General features: G+C 36.7%; 1 protein-coding gene and 1 long non-coding RNA gene across 2 annotated transcripts; both read left to right on the forward strand.

The window, feature by feature from the left end:
• The first annotated feature begins 743 nt into the window (after positions 1 to 743).
• On the forward strand, positions 744 to 2,352 carry LOC138352836 (uncharacterized). The gene is made up of 5 exons (XR_011222909.1): positions 744 to 866; positions 1,027 to 1,221; positions 1,566 to 1,670; positions 1,826 to 2,055; positions 2,261 to 2,352. It is a non-coding gene; the product is annotated as an uncharacterized lncRNA (long non-coding RNA).
• A 3,523-nt stretch (positions 2,353 to 5,875) lies between these two features.
• On the forward strand, positions 5,876 to 6,744 carry LOC123759476 (uncharacterized). The gene is made up of 2 exons (XM_045744581.2): positions 5,876 to 6,049; positions 6,309 to 6,744. The coding sequence occupies exons 1-2, from the start codon at positions 5,951 to 5,953 to the stop codon at positions 6,531 to 6,533; spliced, it is 324 nt and encodes a 107-aa protein (XP_045600537.2). The 5' UTR covers positions 5,876 to 5,950; the 3' UTR covers positions 6,534 to 6,744.
• The last annotated feature ends 7,938 nt before the right edge of the window (positions 6,745 to 14,682 follow it).

Genomic DNA, 14,682 nt, shown 5'->3' on the forward strand with positions numbered 1-14,682 from the left:
TACCAGAAAGCACGTGCTGCAATGATACAAAGAAATGAGTACTTGAAGAGACTCTTAAACGTGGAGGAACCAAACTCAATAAAGGTGACAAACAAGAAACAGAAAAAAGATAACATACAGGATGTATCACACATTAATTCAAAACAAAGACCAGCTGCACCCCAATCTGATGGTAATCTTCTATTATTTTTTTTAACAATATTTCTACAGCTGTTATTTGTGTACTTTCCAATAATATTTGTTGCCTATTTTTAAGTGTATGCTAGACAATTATGGAGATTAAATTACTATAACACTGAACAACTTGGTAGCATAAAGTTAGTTATAGTAATATCTTGAGATTTGTCTGAAAATATTAATACTTGTATACAATTTGCAATTATGTACCATGCTTAAATCTTCAAATGTGCCACCCAGACATTCTGCCTGCTATACTTTCACCACCACACATTCAAAATGCGGGCTATTCTACTAGTGGTAGAACGTACACTCAGTTATTTGGCAGCTGGTGAAGAAACTTTGGAATCATTTGATGTTGGTATGTCCCAACATCATTTGTTGGTATTTAAATGAGGGTTTATTTAATGGACACACGTCATAAATATTATGTACAAAAATTGTGCTTAATGCCTATGAAATTTTGTTTAACATATTATACTAATCATTCCTTTCACTTACAAATTTTTCTTACTAATTTGTAATCCCATATTTCAAAGTACTTGCTGCAGAACTTGAACAAATTAAAGATTCTCAGCCAAGTGTTTCTGACTGGCAAAAAAGAAGAAAAAATGCAGAGATTAATTGGGGAGAAAGCAGGGCAATGCTCTTCGATTGGACATTGTCTGAGTTGGGTGTTCCAGATAAAGGTAAATTAAATATTGCTGTGTTCATTAAGGTTATACTGTATAATAAGCATCATATGCAAATTAATGACACTCTATTAATACATTTAGACTTCAGATTGTTTAAAATGTTAGGTATACAGTATTTAAAATTAGTATAAATAAATACCCCTTTTTTCATCAGGTAAAGTTTGTGTACAATGTACAAATTGTGAGGCAAGCATCAAATGTGAAGACTGTTTTGCATTTTTGTCACATTTGTGACCAAATGCAACATTTTCTCATGCCTTTCCACCACAGATTATATTGGAAAAATGGCTTTATGAGCCATTACACCCGACACAAACTGTGTGCCCTGAAGGAAATATCTTTCACTGGAGTAAGTATACGATACCTGTATAAAATCCGTACTTTGTTCCGAGATTACTTCTACTTCCCAATCCCAGTCTAGAGCTACGATTATCTTGGTATAACAAAATAAAATGAATAAATGTTTCATTTCAGTCATTACAACATTTGGAGAAGTCTTAAAGTTTAAACCTGACACTTGGTTTTATAGATTGATTTAATCGTCTGATTGTTTCTTTTCTGTGAATTTCTCAGTCATTATCTGGAGAATAATGTCAATATTTTGTACAATCAAGAAACAATGAAATATTCAGTCTGAAATTCTTTTCCATAAAACTCATTTTGTCAAACTGTCTTCCTTTTCTTTGTTACCAGAACCTGTTGTACCAGCCCAACCACCAAATTCTTGCCCCAACTGCACAGATTGCAAGTTTAAAATTTTAAGCTCCAGCAATCTCTGCATCTTCATCACTATAATGGGTAAATAAACTTTAAAATTTACCCTTTTATTTCCATTACCGGATATTCCTGAATCACAATACATTTTGAAATTTTTGTTGCTATAAATGTTAATTTTTACATCACTATTTTAGCAAGTCGCCACACCACTCAATGCACTGTATTTTAAACTACAGGAAGGTATGACCTCTATACTCCAATCTATACATGCCACTGTGGATATGAGCATCAACAACTAGGCAAGACCATGCACAAGTCTGGTTTCTATTCATCATTAGGAAAGAGCAGCACATTCTACAGCACCAGTCTGCTTGAATCATGGCACCATATAAAAAGAAATTGTCCCGGAACATCATTTCGGGCATTAGTCACTGCACTGGAATCCTTTGGTGCTTCTCGTGGGCGTGTATGTTTTGATACCGTTATTCATAATATTTTCAGTTTTATATTTCAATACAAAAATTATCAAAATTTTGTAGTAATGTATATTCATTTATTAATAATTAGTTTTTAATTTTGTTCAAACACAAAATGGAATGCTTTTTTTGTTTATTTATCTTATGTCATAATATGCATTTTAAATGTCACCATCTAAAAAATTCTATTCCTAGATTGGACCCATTAATTATATAACTTCGAAGAGAGTGTTCTTCGAATGGCGATTCCAGCAATATGAGCTGAGAAAAATTAGAGGAGAAGCTAACAATGAGTGTCCTGCTTGTGATAAAACCCCTTTAGCAGTACATATTGATGGCAACAAGAAGCTGTATCGTTACAACAAAGTTGGGAGGTAATAAAATGTGCTTTACAGATACTTAATGTATAGTATTCTTTTGTTCTCTACACACACTATTTTATAATGAATTATATTGTCTTCAAATTAATGTTCTTATAAATAAAGTATGCACATATAAATATACATTGTCATATGACATATTTTTTAATTGAGTATGTCTTTATAGTTTGCCTTTCAATTGCATCCATATCATCATTTTATTTATCTAACACCATGTAAATTTTTGTTTTATGTAAAATTTAGCAGTGCATCAGAATTCTTCATATAAAACATTTTTTGATACCCCCATTACCCATTGTTTAATATTATAGTGGTTACAGACAATAAATAATTATTTCTGAATTATCATTGCAGAGGTATCAGAAACCCCTATTATTCTGATAGTATCTTCAGCAAAGATGAAGATGTTCAAGCTCATGTTGGCACTATTCAGAGCTTGAAAACTAAGGTGAGTTTTATTATATATTGAGAAACCTTCAATTTTACCTAATAACTGTTTGGCAACTATAACATATGGTGGCTATTTTTGTATTTTTTCATTATAGTTTATATATATTGAATAAGGAAATATAACCCATAGAAATTTTTATGTGCAACAACAATGCCTATCGCGCAAAATAATCTCTACCTTCTACCCGTCCTACATAATTATAATCATGCTCACCAACTGGTTATTTAGTTACTATAAATATTTTTGTTTAACAGAGTAAGCACACGTGTGGAGTGTCTACATGGAAAGCTGCTCAAAATAAGCCTCTTTCATTCCAAAGTTTGGATGAAACAGGAATCAGCATGGCCTCCTGTCGACATGGTATTATCCTCCACACCTTGAATATGTATCAAGGAGAGCTGTACAGTTATGCCCACTATTTGCAAATTATGTATTTCAAATACGTAAAGTTTATTTGTCAAGACATAAGTTGCAAATATTGGCCATGGGCCTTAACTGTGGCTCAGAAACAATCACATTTTCACATTGGTCAAGCAAAGCCATTTTTAGGAGTCCTACATGCAAAAGGACATGCTTGGTATTGTCAGGTAAATAAAAATATAACATTACATTTATGTATACTAATGTATACATTTATGTATACTAATGTATACATTTATGTATACTAATGTATAAATTTATGTATACTAATGTATACATTTATGTATACTAATTAAATTTAATGTAATGTATACATTACATTAAATATAATAAGTACAGTTTGTGTAAAAAAATTTAAGATTTCTGATTGTTTAAGATTAATGATATACGTATCATTTAATATAGTAGGAGGCTTTTAATTTTTGTACAGTAATTTGAATTTTTTTTTACTGTATACTTTTATGTTAAAGGTATTGTATGGAGGGCGGTGGGAAGAAGGAAGTGGCATGACTTTAGGGGAAGAGGCAGAGCAAGTGTTTGCATACCTCTCACGATACAACTCTACAACTAAAAACATGCTGAAAGCTGGTATTTGTTTATATGGTTCATCTGATCAAGTTTTTTATTATTTTACCTGCCCTGTAATCAGTATAATGCGATTTGTATTCAGTATTCAATAAGTATCAACTCCCTCAAATAATCAATAAAAGAATGAAAACATATTGGTCAAACTTGAGTTGGTCGTGGTGAGTAAAGGTATGTTATGAAACTGTTATTAATCTATGCTCTTCAAGATGTTCATTGCTATAAATATTTTTCTCAGAAAGAACAGAAGAACTCACAGAGGGTGCAGTCTTTTGGAACCATCGAAAAATTGATGGACTGGCTCGTGCATTAGTTACTCGACTCAGAAAGGTACTAAAAATAATATATATTTATTTTATTTATTTGTATTTATTTTGAAACTTATTATAATGCATTTATATGTGAAAGGTATTATAATGCATTTATAGGTTAGTTATGTGTTCAGATCATGTACTACATATATTTTCCATTATAAATTAGCGACCATTTCCTTGAATTAACTGCTTGAACTTTTTCAATATAACAATAAGGTTAATTTGTATAAAGTATATAGTATTTAATTAACCTAAATGTATGATTCCGAGTTATATCAAATGTGTTCACAGAGAAATCACAGTATCGTGATATATCACGGGAACTGTGATGAGGGTTTGAACCCCATGCACTGAGTGTTCTCAGATGCATGCTCTAGTTCACTACGCCACGACATGGTCAGATGAATTGCAACTTGGAGTACTACTGCACCCACAAGGATCCCAAGGCTTCCACTGAAGCCAAACCAGGTTTCACACAATTCCCCCATGAACTCGGTCTCTGTCATTCAGTAGTTCTGCCTTTGATGCCCCCATTTCAATGTCTTTCTCCATGTATTGATATATCACAATAATATGAATTCTATGTGTATTGAAAGGGCCATCAGAGGTAAAACTACTGGAGGACACAGACCAAGTACATGGGAAACTGCATGCACAACCGCCCATGGAATGGGTATGGGGGTGCATAATTAACAAATTGAATTGTGGGTTCATTAGTACCCTAGGTTGCAATTCTTTTGACCATGTTGTGGCGCATTCAACTACAGCAAGCATCTGGGAATGCCAAGCCCATAGGTTCGAACCACTCATCACGGTTAATGTGATTTGTTCATTAAATTTATTATATTTTCAAATAGGCCAGAGAGACGGAAATAACAGTTTCAAATGAGATCGACAAACTTGATGTTCAAAAGTCATTGATTCAAGAATGGCAATCTGACCTACAAATGATTTGTAAGGAGTTAGAGTTAAACACTGGAACAACCTCGAAGAACATAAAATATTCTATCGAGGCAGTTGCAGACTCTATCAGGCATCGCAAAAATCTGATTGCCACTGATGCAGGTAGGCTTACTATTTCTTTGTTAACTCTGAAGCAATTTCTATTTAGCTCTTGTCTATAATTTCTATGTAGGTAAATGATGAGGAAATTTTTTTAACAACTTTAAAACTTTCAGCCAAAAAACTTTATTTGCAGCATCCAGTAAAATGCGCTCTTCACTCCGGCACAGAAATGAGTGTGATAGGAAAAAGCTTCAAGGCTTCATAAAAATCTACAATAGTGAAAACTCTGAAATTCTCAGTGAAAAGGATGCAATAGAAGGTATCCTGCCATGGCACAATTTATTGCCTCATCATAGCCAAAATGGTATGTAACTACATCTCATTTTATCAGGGGTTACAATTCGGCCTTATCAAGATAACTAACATTTAGCATGCATAATGGATAAGCTTTACTTATTTTTGAAGTAAAATATCATCACTACTGTTTGTAAAATAGGTGCAGTATCATAATCCGTAGGTTTTTATCAGGTTGATACTGCACAATAAACTATGTATAGTATGTATAATGCAAGTACCTAAACTGTAATTACATTAAATTGAGTTGTAGTTTACTTGCAGTAAATATAATTTTCCTCTTTTATTAGTGTCCCTTGCTCAAAAAAAGAAGGCAGTAGAAGATGTGGAGCTTCAGAAGAGATCCAGAGAAGAGCAACAACACACTGTTCAAGAAATGCTGCATTATCTCGCATATTACAAGAATAAGAGAGAGATTTTAACCGAACATACTGAAGAGTTGTTATGTGGAATTTTTCCTTCATATCTAAGCAAGGTAAGCTAACAGCCTAAATGTGTGTTGCAATTCAGTTCTTCATAAACATTTATCCAGCAGAATTTTATACTTGAGTAAAGTCTTGCTATTTACAACTTTGACAGGTAGACAATTCCATGGTTTTCATATACTGTACTGGTGTGTTTTACATATATTTGAACTTTTACCGAAAACTTTATTTATTTATTCTAATTTCTTTAGTATTTTCAGGGAAATTTGTAAATGTCTTAAACCCCATTAAATAGTCTATATATTACAGGATCCTAACAAGTACACTATTGAAGAGAAGCACCTATCAACCAAAAATAAGAGTGGAATCTTGGCTCTTTTGAAGCAAGGGCAAAAGTTGTGTTCTGACAAGCTGAGTGATGCAAAGCGTTTATTTGGATACCAGGAAGAGGATGTTGATGTTTCCGAGCCCTACCTGGAGCTTTGTGACAGTGAAGATGATGATGATGAAGATGAAGATTTACTACTAAACTGATGATACAAAAGTTAAGTATAATAAATTTTACCTGATTTCTCTTGCTAATTTCTCTTACTTAATTTCTCTAATTTCTAATTATCCTAGCCCTAAGATTACTACTGGCCTCCATTGCCTTGCCTGCACTTTGTTTCCCCCTTAACCATATCACTCATTCTTACAGGTGTGAGACAGAGAGGTACAAGATCATCCAAGAGGAACAACACCTGAAGCACCCAACATTTGGGTGTTTTAATTAATAAAAACGCCCTTCATGGCTTCACTCATCCTGGCTGGTTTAATTAAAAAAACCTAACCTAAACCTAAGTCATTTACAAGTAACTTAAATACATGGTAAATAAAATCAGGTATTATCCATCAATGGATATAGTCTCTACATCATGCAAGAGGAGCCACACATCTATGGTTCATCAAATAATTGCTATTGACAATTTTATAACTGCTGCTGATAATGTCTGTCCTGTGACTTTTTTGTAAGCATAACCAAAAGGCTTAACAATCCCTTGCTTACAAAGGGAATACTTAAACCCATTAATAAAAAACATGACCATGAGAAGAAGTATAGGTTAGGAATTGTCTCCAAAGAATTCTCATGCTCTTCAACAGGTCACTTGCCTAACTTGTCAACATTTTTTGAAAAGCTACTTGAACTTGAACTCCAAACCTTTCCAGTTATCCTAAAAAAAGCGAGTTACCCCTGTACACAAATGTGGTGATCTCACAGATGTTAACAACTACAGACCTATATCAATCCTGCCTAACTTGTCAACATTTTTTGAAAAACTAATCTACAAGCAGCTTTACTCTTATCTAGCCAAACACAATATACTTAGTTCTTGCCAATATGGCTTCAGACCCAAAAAAAGCACTAACGATGCACTTATTAGTATGATTAACTTGATTCATGCAGCTCTTGATAAAAATGAGTTCCCTGTTGGGTTATTTGTGGACCTGCGTAAGGCTTATACTAGGTGAGTACTAGTTGAGTACTTACACACAAGATATTCTAGGTGAGACTAGGTTTTTCCTCGTAACGGTCCCAAAGCTTCCACAAATGTTCCTGTTTCTCTTTATTGCCCTTGCGGCGACTGGACTTTAGCTTTTGATCAGAAACCAGTTGGTATTGCAAGGTTACCAGGGACGCCTCACGGTATAGTAAGGGGATTAAAATATATAAAGCCAAGTTGTCCCTCACTGCCCTTTGATTCAGACGCTGGTGCCATCCTTCTACGTCATTGTTGGTCCTCACCAGTCGTCTAAATGCACACCAGTTCCCCAATTCCCACACACTGTTGCACAGCCACGTATTTTTTTATGTAATGAGTTAATTGTGTCGTTAAGGGTGGACTGCTAGCCGACTTTTCTAATTCAGCAAACGCCTTACAATTATGTAGTACATACGTACCACATAAGTACGTGTGTGTTACACATGTACACACACACACACACACACACACACACACACACACACACACACACACACACACACACACACACACACTTTGTCAAGCACAAGACGAAGCTTGAAAAAGTTTAGTGGTATGCCAATAGGCTAGTCCCAGGACTAAGAGGCATGAGTTACGAGGACAGGCTGCGAGAAATGCACCTCATGACACTGGAAGACAGAAGAGTAAGGGAGACATGATCACTACCTACAAAATTCTCAGAGCAATTGATAGGGTACATAAAGATAAACTGTTTAACACGGGTGGTAGGCGAACAAGGGGACACAGGTGGAAACTTAGTACCCAAATGAGCCACTGGGATGTTAGAAAGAACTTTTTCAGTGTCAGAGTAGTTAATAGATGGAATGCATTAGGCAGTGATGTGGTGGAGGCTGACTCCATACACAGTTTCAAATGCAGATATGATAGAGCCCAGTAGGCTCAGGAATCTGTACATCAGTTGATTGCCAGTTGAGAGGTGGGACCAAAGAGCCAGAGCTCAACCCCCCGCAACCACAACTAGGTGAGTATACACACAAACACACACACGTACACACACACACACACAGACACAAACATACACACACTAATGCCTCTATTCACCTTGCAGTAAATAGGAACCTGAAAGTCAGGAAGCTGCTAAAGGCTGCATCTTGGGGATGTGTGAGTGTGTTAGATAAAAATATATGTTGTTTAGATATGATGGAGGAAAAGAGGCCGAGAGTCGGTACATTAGACAACCGACGCTTAGAAAGGCGGGGTCCAAGAGCTAACAGCTAAATCTTGGAAATAATAAATTAAAATATTTAATACACCCACATACATGTTTCACATTATTTTGGCTGAGGGCACACTGAGGGCTGATGGCCCCGTCGACGGGGCAGGAAGTCGGTGGTTGATCAAAGGCCTCCCACATCCTCCACATACCTGAGGATTATTCCGGCTTAATTTTAAACGGAAGTAATGTCTTGGCATTTACGGCTTCAGCCCCCTCTCCTCCCTCTGTCCCCCGGTCCCCCTCTCTGACCCTGTCCCTCTGTCTCTGTCCCTCTGTCTCTGTCCATGTCCCCCTCTCTGTCCCTGTCTCCCTCCCTGTCCCACTGCTCCCCCTCTGTTCCCCCGTCCCTCCTCTGGCCCTGTCCGTCTGTCCCTGTCCCTCTGTCTCTGCCTCTCCTCGTTTCTGACATTCTCTGTGTCAGCCTATCTCTCTGTCTCTTTCCTCGCTCTATCTCTGTCATTCTCTCACTGACTTTGCATATCCTTATCTATACGTCTCTGTGTCTAACATTCTCTCCCTGACTCTGTCTATATCTATTTCTCTGTCTCGATCTTCATCTCTTTCTCTCTCTCTCTCTCTCTCTCTCTCTCTCTCTCTCTCTCTCTCTCTCTCTCTCTCTCTCTCTCTCTCTCTCTCTCTCTCTCTCTCTCTCTCTCTCTCTCTCTCTCTCTCTCTCTCTCTCTCTCTCTCTCTCTCTCTCTCTCTCTCTCTCTCTCTCTCTCTCTCTCTCTCTCTCTCTCTCTCTCTCTCTCTCTCTCTCTCTCTCTCTCTCTCTCTCTCTCTCTCTCTCTCTCTCTCTCTCTCTCTCTCTCTCTCTCTCTCTCTCTCTCTCTCTCTCTCTCTCTCTCCCTCTCTCCCTCTCTCCCTCTCTCCCTCTCCTTACATACATACATACATACATACATACGTACATACATACATTTATTTAACACATGTGGTACACGCACAAGGGGACACAGGTGGAAGCTGAGTACCCAAATGAGCCACAGAGAGATTATAGAAAGAACTTTTCAGTGTCAGAGTAGTTAATAAATGGAATGCTTTAGGCAGTAATGTGGTGGAGGCTGATTCCATACACAGTTTCAAGTGTATGGAAAGTGTATGTATTCAAGTGGCGGGACCAAAGAGCCAAAGTTCAACCCTTGCAACCACAACTAGGTTAGTACATACATACATACATAAGATATAAAACAGTGGAGGATTCCCAGGTAGAACAATCAACCACAATGCCCATTACCCCTTTACCCTGATGTCCTTAACTACACAACTATACAAGAGTCATTAACACGTGTAATGGCTGATCCCCCATCACGATAGCATAAAGACCAATTGCTTGACCCGCAGTCTGTCTTGCTCCTCAAATAATTTTCGGGTTAACATGAAAACGTCTCTCGAGTTTATCTTTCTAATGTTGTTTTCCCATCTTTCATTTTATCAGCTTAGTTCCTTTATTATGCCCCAATTACTCATCCCTTGAGCGGTAGTTAAACTGAACCCAAATTTAAAAAAAGTTCCTTTTGCTAAGCAAGCTACAGTCTTGATAAGTCAGATATATTGTTTGTTAACACATTTCTCAACAATGAACAGTCAGTTTTATCAAGCTAACATATCCTAACACAACGAGTGAGAGTATTAACTGGTCTAATTATTTTATTAGACCAGTATATATTATTAGATTATACTGGTATAATTATATATATATATATATATATATATATATATATATATATATATATATATATATATATATATATATACATATATATATATATATATATATATATATATATATATATATATATATATATATATATATATATATATATATGTATATATGTATATATGTATATATGTATATATATATATATATATATATATATATATATATATATATATATATATATATATATATATATATAATATATATATATATATATATATATATATATATATATGTATGTATGAGTGTGTGTGTACATGTGTATACAACATTAATAATTTTGTAACTAGCGTCAAACATTGTTATTTGCTTAGCTAAACGAACTAGAGGGTTCAGGTCCTGAACCGATTATGTGCCTCTGTAATCCTTTATACCACGGCCCACGGGATGGGTATGGGGTGCATAATAAAGAAAGCAATAGAAGAAATTGAAATTGCATAATACGGTTATTGACATTCAATAATAGTAAGATAAAGCAATGAGGACCAAATGGGAGACCAGTGATCAGTGTCTTGTATCCCCTGCAATACCTCAAATCCTACCTCACTGACAGGCTCCAGTATGTTTCTGTGAATAATTCAATTTCTCCCACCCTACTCATCAACATTGGTGTTCCTCAGGGCAGCATACTTGGCATACTTGGGTATCCTTTGGAGGTGCTTATCCAGTTCTCACTTGAACACTGTGAGGGGATTGCCAGTTATGCCATGCAGTTATGCAATGTATGAATCTATCTATAAGTCCACCAATCTTTGTAAAAATTTCTTGTATGGATGTACCTTACCTAAATAAACATTTATTTATTTATTATTTATATTTAGGATTCATCAACTGCCAAAGATATTCACATGCCAGTATAATTCTGGCGAGAGAGAGGTTTGGGAAAAGCCGTTATACCAACTAGTCAGCAATAAGGGTGATATTTGTGGGGCACAGGCACGCTCGGCCTGGCCCATTAACCCCCAACTGACACTATAACCACAGAGAATACTGTATTTATTTATATACAAGAAATATATACATTGGGGTTAACAGAGAATATAGAAATGAAGTTGAATTTACATTCTAAAAGCCACTAGCACGCATAGCGTTTCGGGCAAGTCCTTAAACTAACAGAAAATTTTAGATAAATTAACAAAAAAAATTGACAAAAAATGTTTACAGGTACATTGAAGAAAATTTTGACACAAAAGCAGATTAGAATAATACACAATAAAGAAATAAGGATTACTACGTACATGAGTACTGGCCATTGTACTATATAGACCTGAAAAAGTGTAACTTAGCGACAACAAGAAAATATTGAATCACAAGACCACCGACGACCATTCCCTTACCCTGTCATAAACACTGAAATTTGACACCCTACCTCTGGAGCCACCCTGACCACAGGTCCACCAACTACATTTCCCTCCCTCCAACTCTGCCTCCACTTACATTGTACACACACATATTGTACACCACGCAAGTGTGGACTAGTGTGTAAATCTTACTGATACCACACTTAACCTTTATTCTTTCTCAATGTGTTGTATAAAAGGATCTGATTATACCGTTTCATTTCTAACTCCTTTTCTTGGAAGAATGCCACATATGATCGTACACAAACACAAGGTCTGTATAGGGTATAGGCAAGGTCTGACAAGGTATACTAGGTGAGTACTAGTTGAGTACTTACACACAAGATATTCTAGGTGAGACTAGGTGAGTATACACACACACGCAACATATACTAGGTTAGTACACCCAGAAACAAGATATACTAGGTTAGTACACCCAGAAACAAGATATACTAGGTGAATACACACACACAAGGTATACTAGGTGAGTACTAGTTGAGTACTTACACACAAGATATTCTAGGTGAGACTAGGTGAGTATACACACACACGCAACATATACTAGGTTAGTACACCCAGAAACAAGATATACTAGGTGAATACCCCAACACCAACCTCCTACAGTACACCTCCCACAGTAACCCCAACACCAACCTCCCACAGTACACCTCCCACAGTAACCCCAGCACCAACCTCCCACAGTACACCTCCCACAGGTAACCCCAGCACCAACCTCCCACAGGTAACCCCAACACCAACCTCCCACAGTACACCTCCCACAGTAACCCCAACACCAACCTCCCACAGTACACCTCCCACAGTAACCCCAGCACCAACCTCCCACAGTACACCTCCCACAGGTAACCCCAGCACCAACCTCCCACAGTACACCTCCCACAGTAACCCCAGCACCAACCTCCCACAGTACACCTCCCACAGGTAACCCCAACACCAACCTCCCACAGTACACCTCCCACAGGTAACCCCAGCACCAACCTCCCACAGGTAACCCCAACACCAACCTCCCACAGTACACCTCCCACAGGTAACCCCAGCACCAACCTCCCACAGTAACCCCAACACCACCCTCCCACAGGTAACCCCAGCACCAACCTCCCACAGTACACCTCCCACAGTAACCCCAGCACCAACCTCCCACAGTACACCTCCCACAATAACCCCAGCACCAACCTCCCACAGGTACAAAATGAAGCCATGAGAATTATCTTAGGATGCCCAAGAAATGCTATGATTGAGAAAATGAGGATGGAGTTGAATCTGCAGAGTATTGGGGATAGAATTGCAGAGATAAATGTAGCTTCTGCCATTAGATTAATGAGAGGTGGGGGAGCTAATGAATTGGTCCTCTCAGTTCAAAAGGTGGGAAGTACTGAACAATGTATGATGAAGAAAAGAGCATATATGAATACCTTATGTTCTAATGTTATTAAGTATGATGTTATTACAGAGTGTATTGCTGTGCCCAAGAGAAAATTCACACCACCATGGGAGGATTGTAATGTAGATGTAGTAATGACTCCCTTGCAAAAGAAAAAAAGTATGTATGAAATAGGAGAGCTGAGGGCAACATTTGATTGTATAATTAGAAAATTGCCTACAGAAAACACTCTACTACATGTATATTGTGATGGGTCAGTAGCTAGGGATGGGAAGGCAGGATGTATATTGTGATGGGTCAGTAGCTAGGGATGGGAAGGCAGGATGTATATGTTCTTAACATTCTGAAACCTATATTGTTTGCTGATGATACTACACTCATCTACTCCAACCCCAACCCACATACACTAAATACTGTAATGTTGTTAATAATGAACTAAAAAAAAGTCCACTTATTGATGTCAACCAACAAACTAACACTTAACATAGAAAAGACCTACTGCATCTTATTTGGAAGCAAATCTACAAATGCAATTCAGCTTCAGATGACAATGGAAACATTAGCAATAACAATGATGGAAAGTTTCTTGGTCTATTCTTAGACAAGAGACTCAACTTCAGTACCCACATACAACACATAACTAAGAAAGTCTCTAAAACAGTTGGTATACTCTCCAAAATCAGATATTATGTACCTAACCCTGCTCTCATCTCTCTATATTATACACTAATCTATCCCTATCTCAACTATGGTATCTGTGCATGGGGTTCAACCACTGCAAACCACCTCAAGTCCATCATCACCCAGCAAAAATCTGCTATCAGAATAATATCAAATTCTGCTTTCAGACAACACTCAGCCCCCTTGTTTAACTCCCTAAACATGCTAAACATAATCTCACTCCATAAATTCTCTTGTGTCAACTACATTTACAAAACCCTGTTCTTAAATGCAAATCCTGCTCTGAAACTCTTCCTGGACAGATGTAATAGGACCCATTATCACCACACCAGAAATAAATATCTCTTTGATATCCCCAGAGTTAAACTTGTATAAATAAATAAATAAATAAATAAATAAATAAATATGTTTATTCAGGTAAGGTACATACATACAAGTAATGTTACATTAATGGATCGATATATAGATAGAGCTAGTACATACAATGCCTAAAGCCACTATTACGGAACGCGTTTCGGGCAGGAAAAACATTAATATCTAGAACATAATACTAATTAAGCATAAAGAATAAAATGTGTTGAGAACAAATACAAATAAAGATAAAAAAAAGGGGGAACATGACTGAAAAAGCAGCACAAATACAATAGGTTGACAAACGGTGTTGATTAAAAAAAAAATAAAATAACAGACATGGGTTGACAATAGAGGGGTAAGGTAGGTTAGTGAATTTATTAGGTAGTGTTTAGTTTTTATCTTAAACTGGTTGAGAGAGGTACAGTCTTTAAC

Source organism: Procambarus clarkii, chromosome 55 (assembly GCF_040958095.1).
Source record: "Procambarus clarkii isolate CNS0578487 chromosome 55, FALCON_Pclarkii_2.0, whole genome shotgun sequence".
Taxonomy (NCBI): Eukaryota; Metazoa; Arthropoda; class Malacostraca; order Decapoda; family Cambaridae; genus Procambarus; species Procambarus clarkii.

Excerpts from the sequence above, each read along its gene's own strand:
- LOC123759476 (XM_045744581.2), top strand. The coding sequence starts at position 5,951 with ATGCTGCATTATCTCGCATATTACAAGAATAAGAGAGAGATTTTAACC. Across the intron at positions 6,050-6,308 it reads TTCCTTCATATCTAAGCAAG|GATCCTAACAAGTACACTAT; the intron begins GTAAGCTAACAG and ends TATATATTACAG.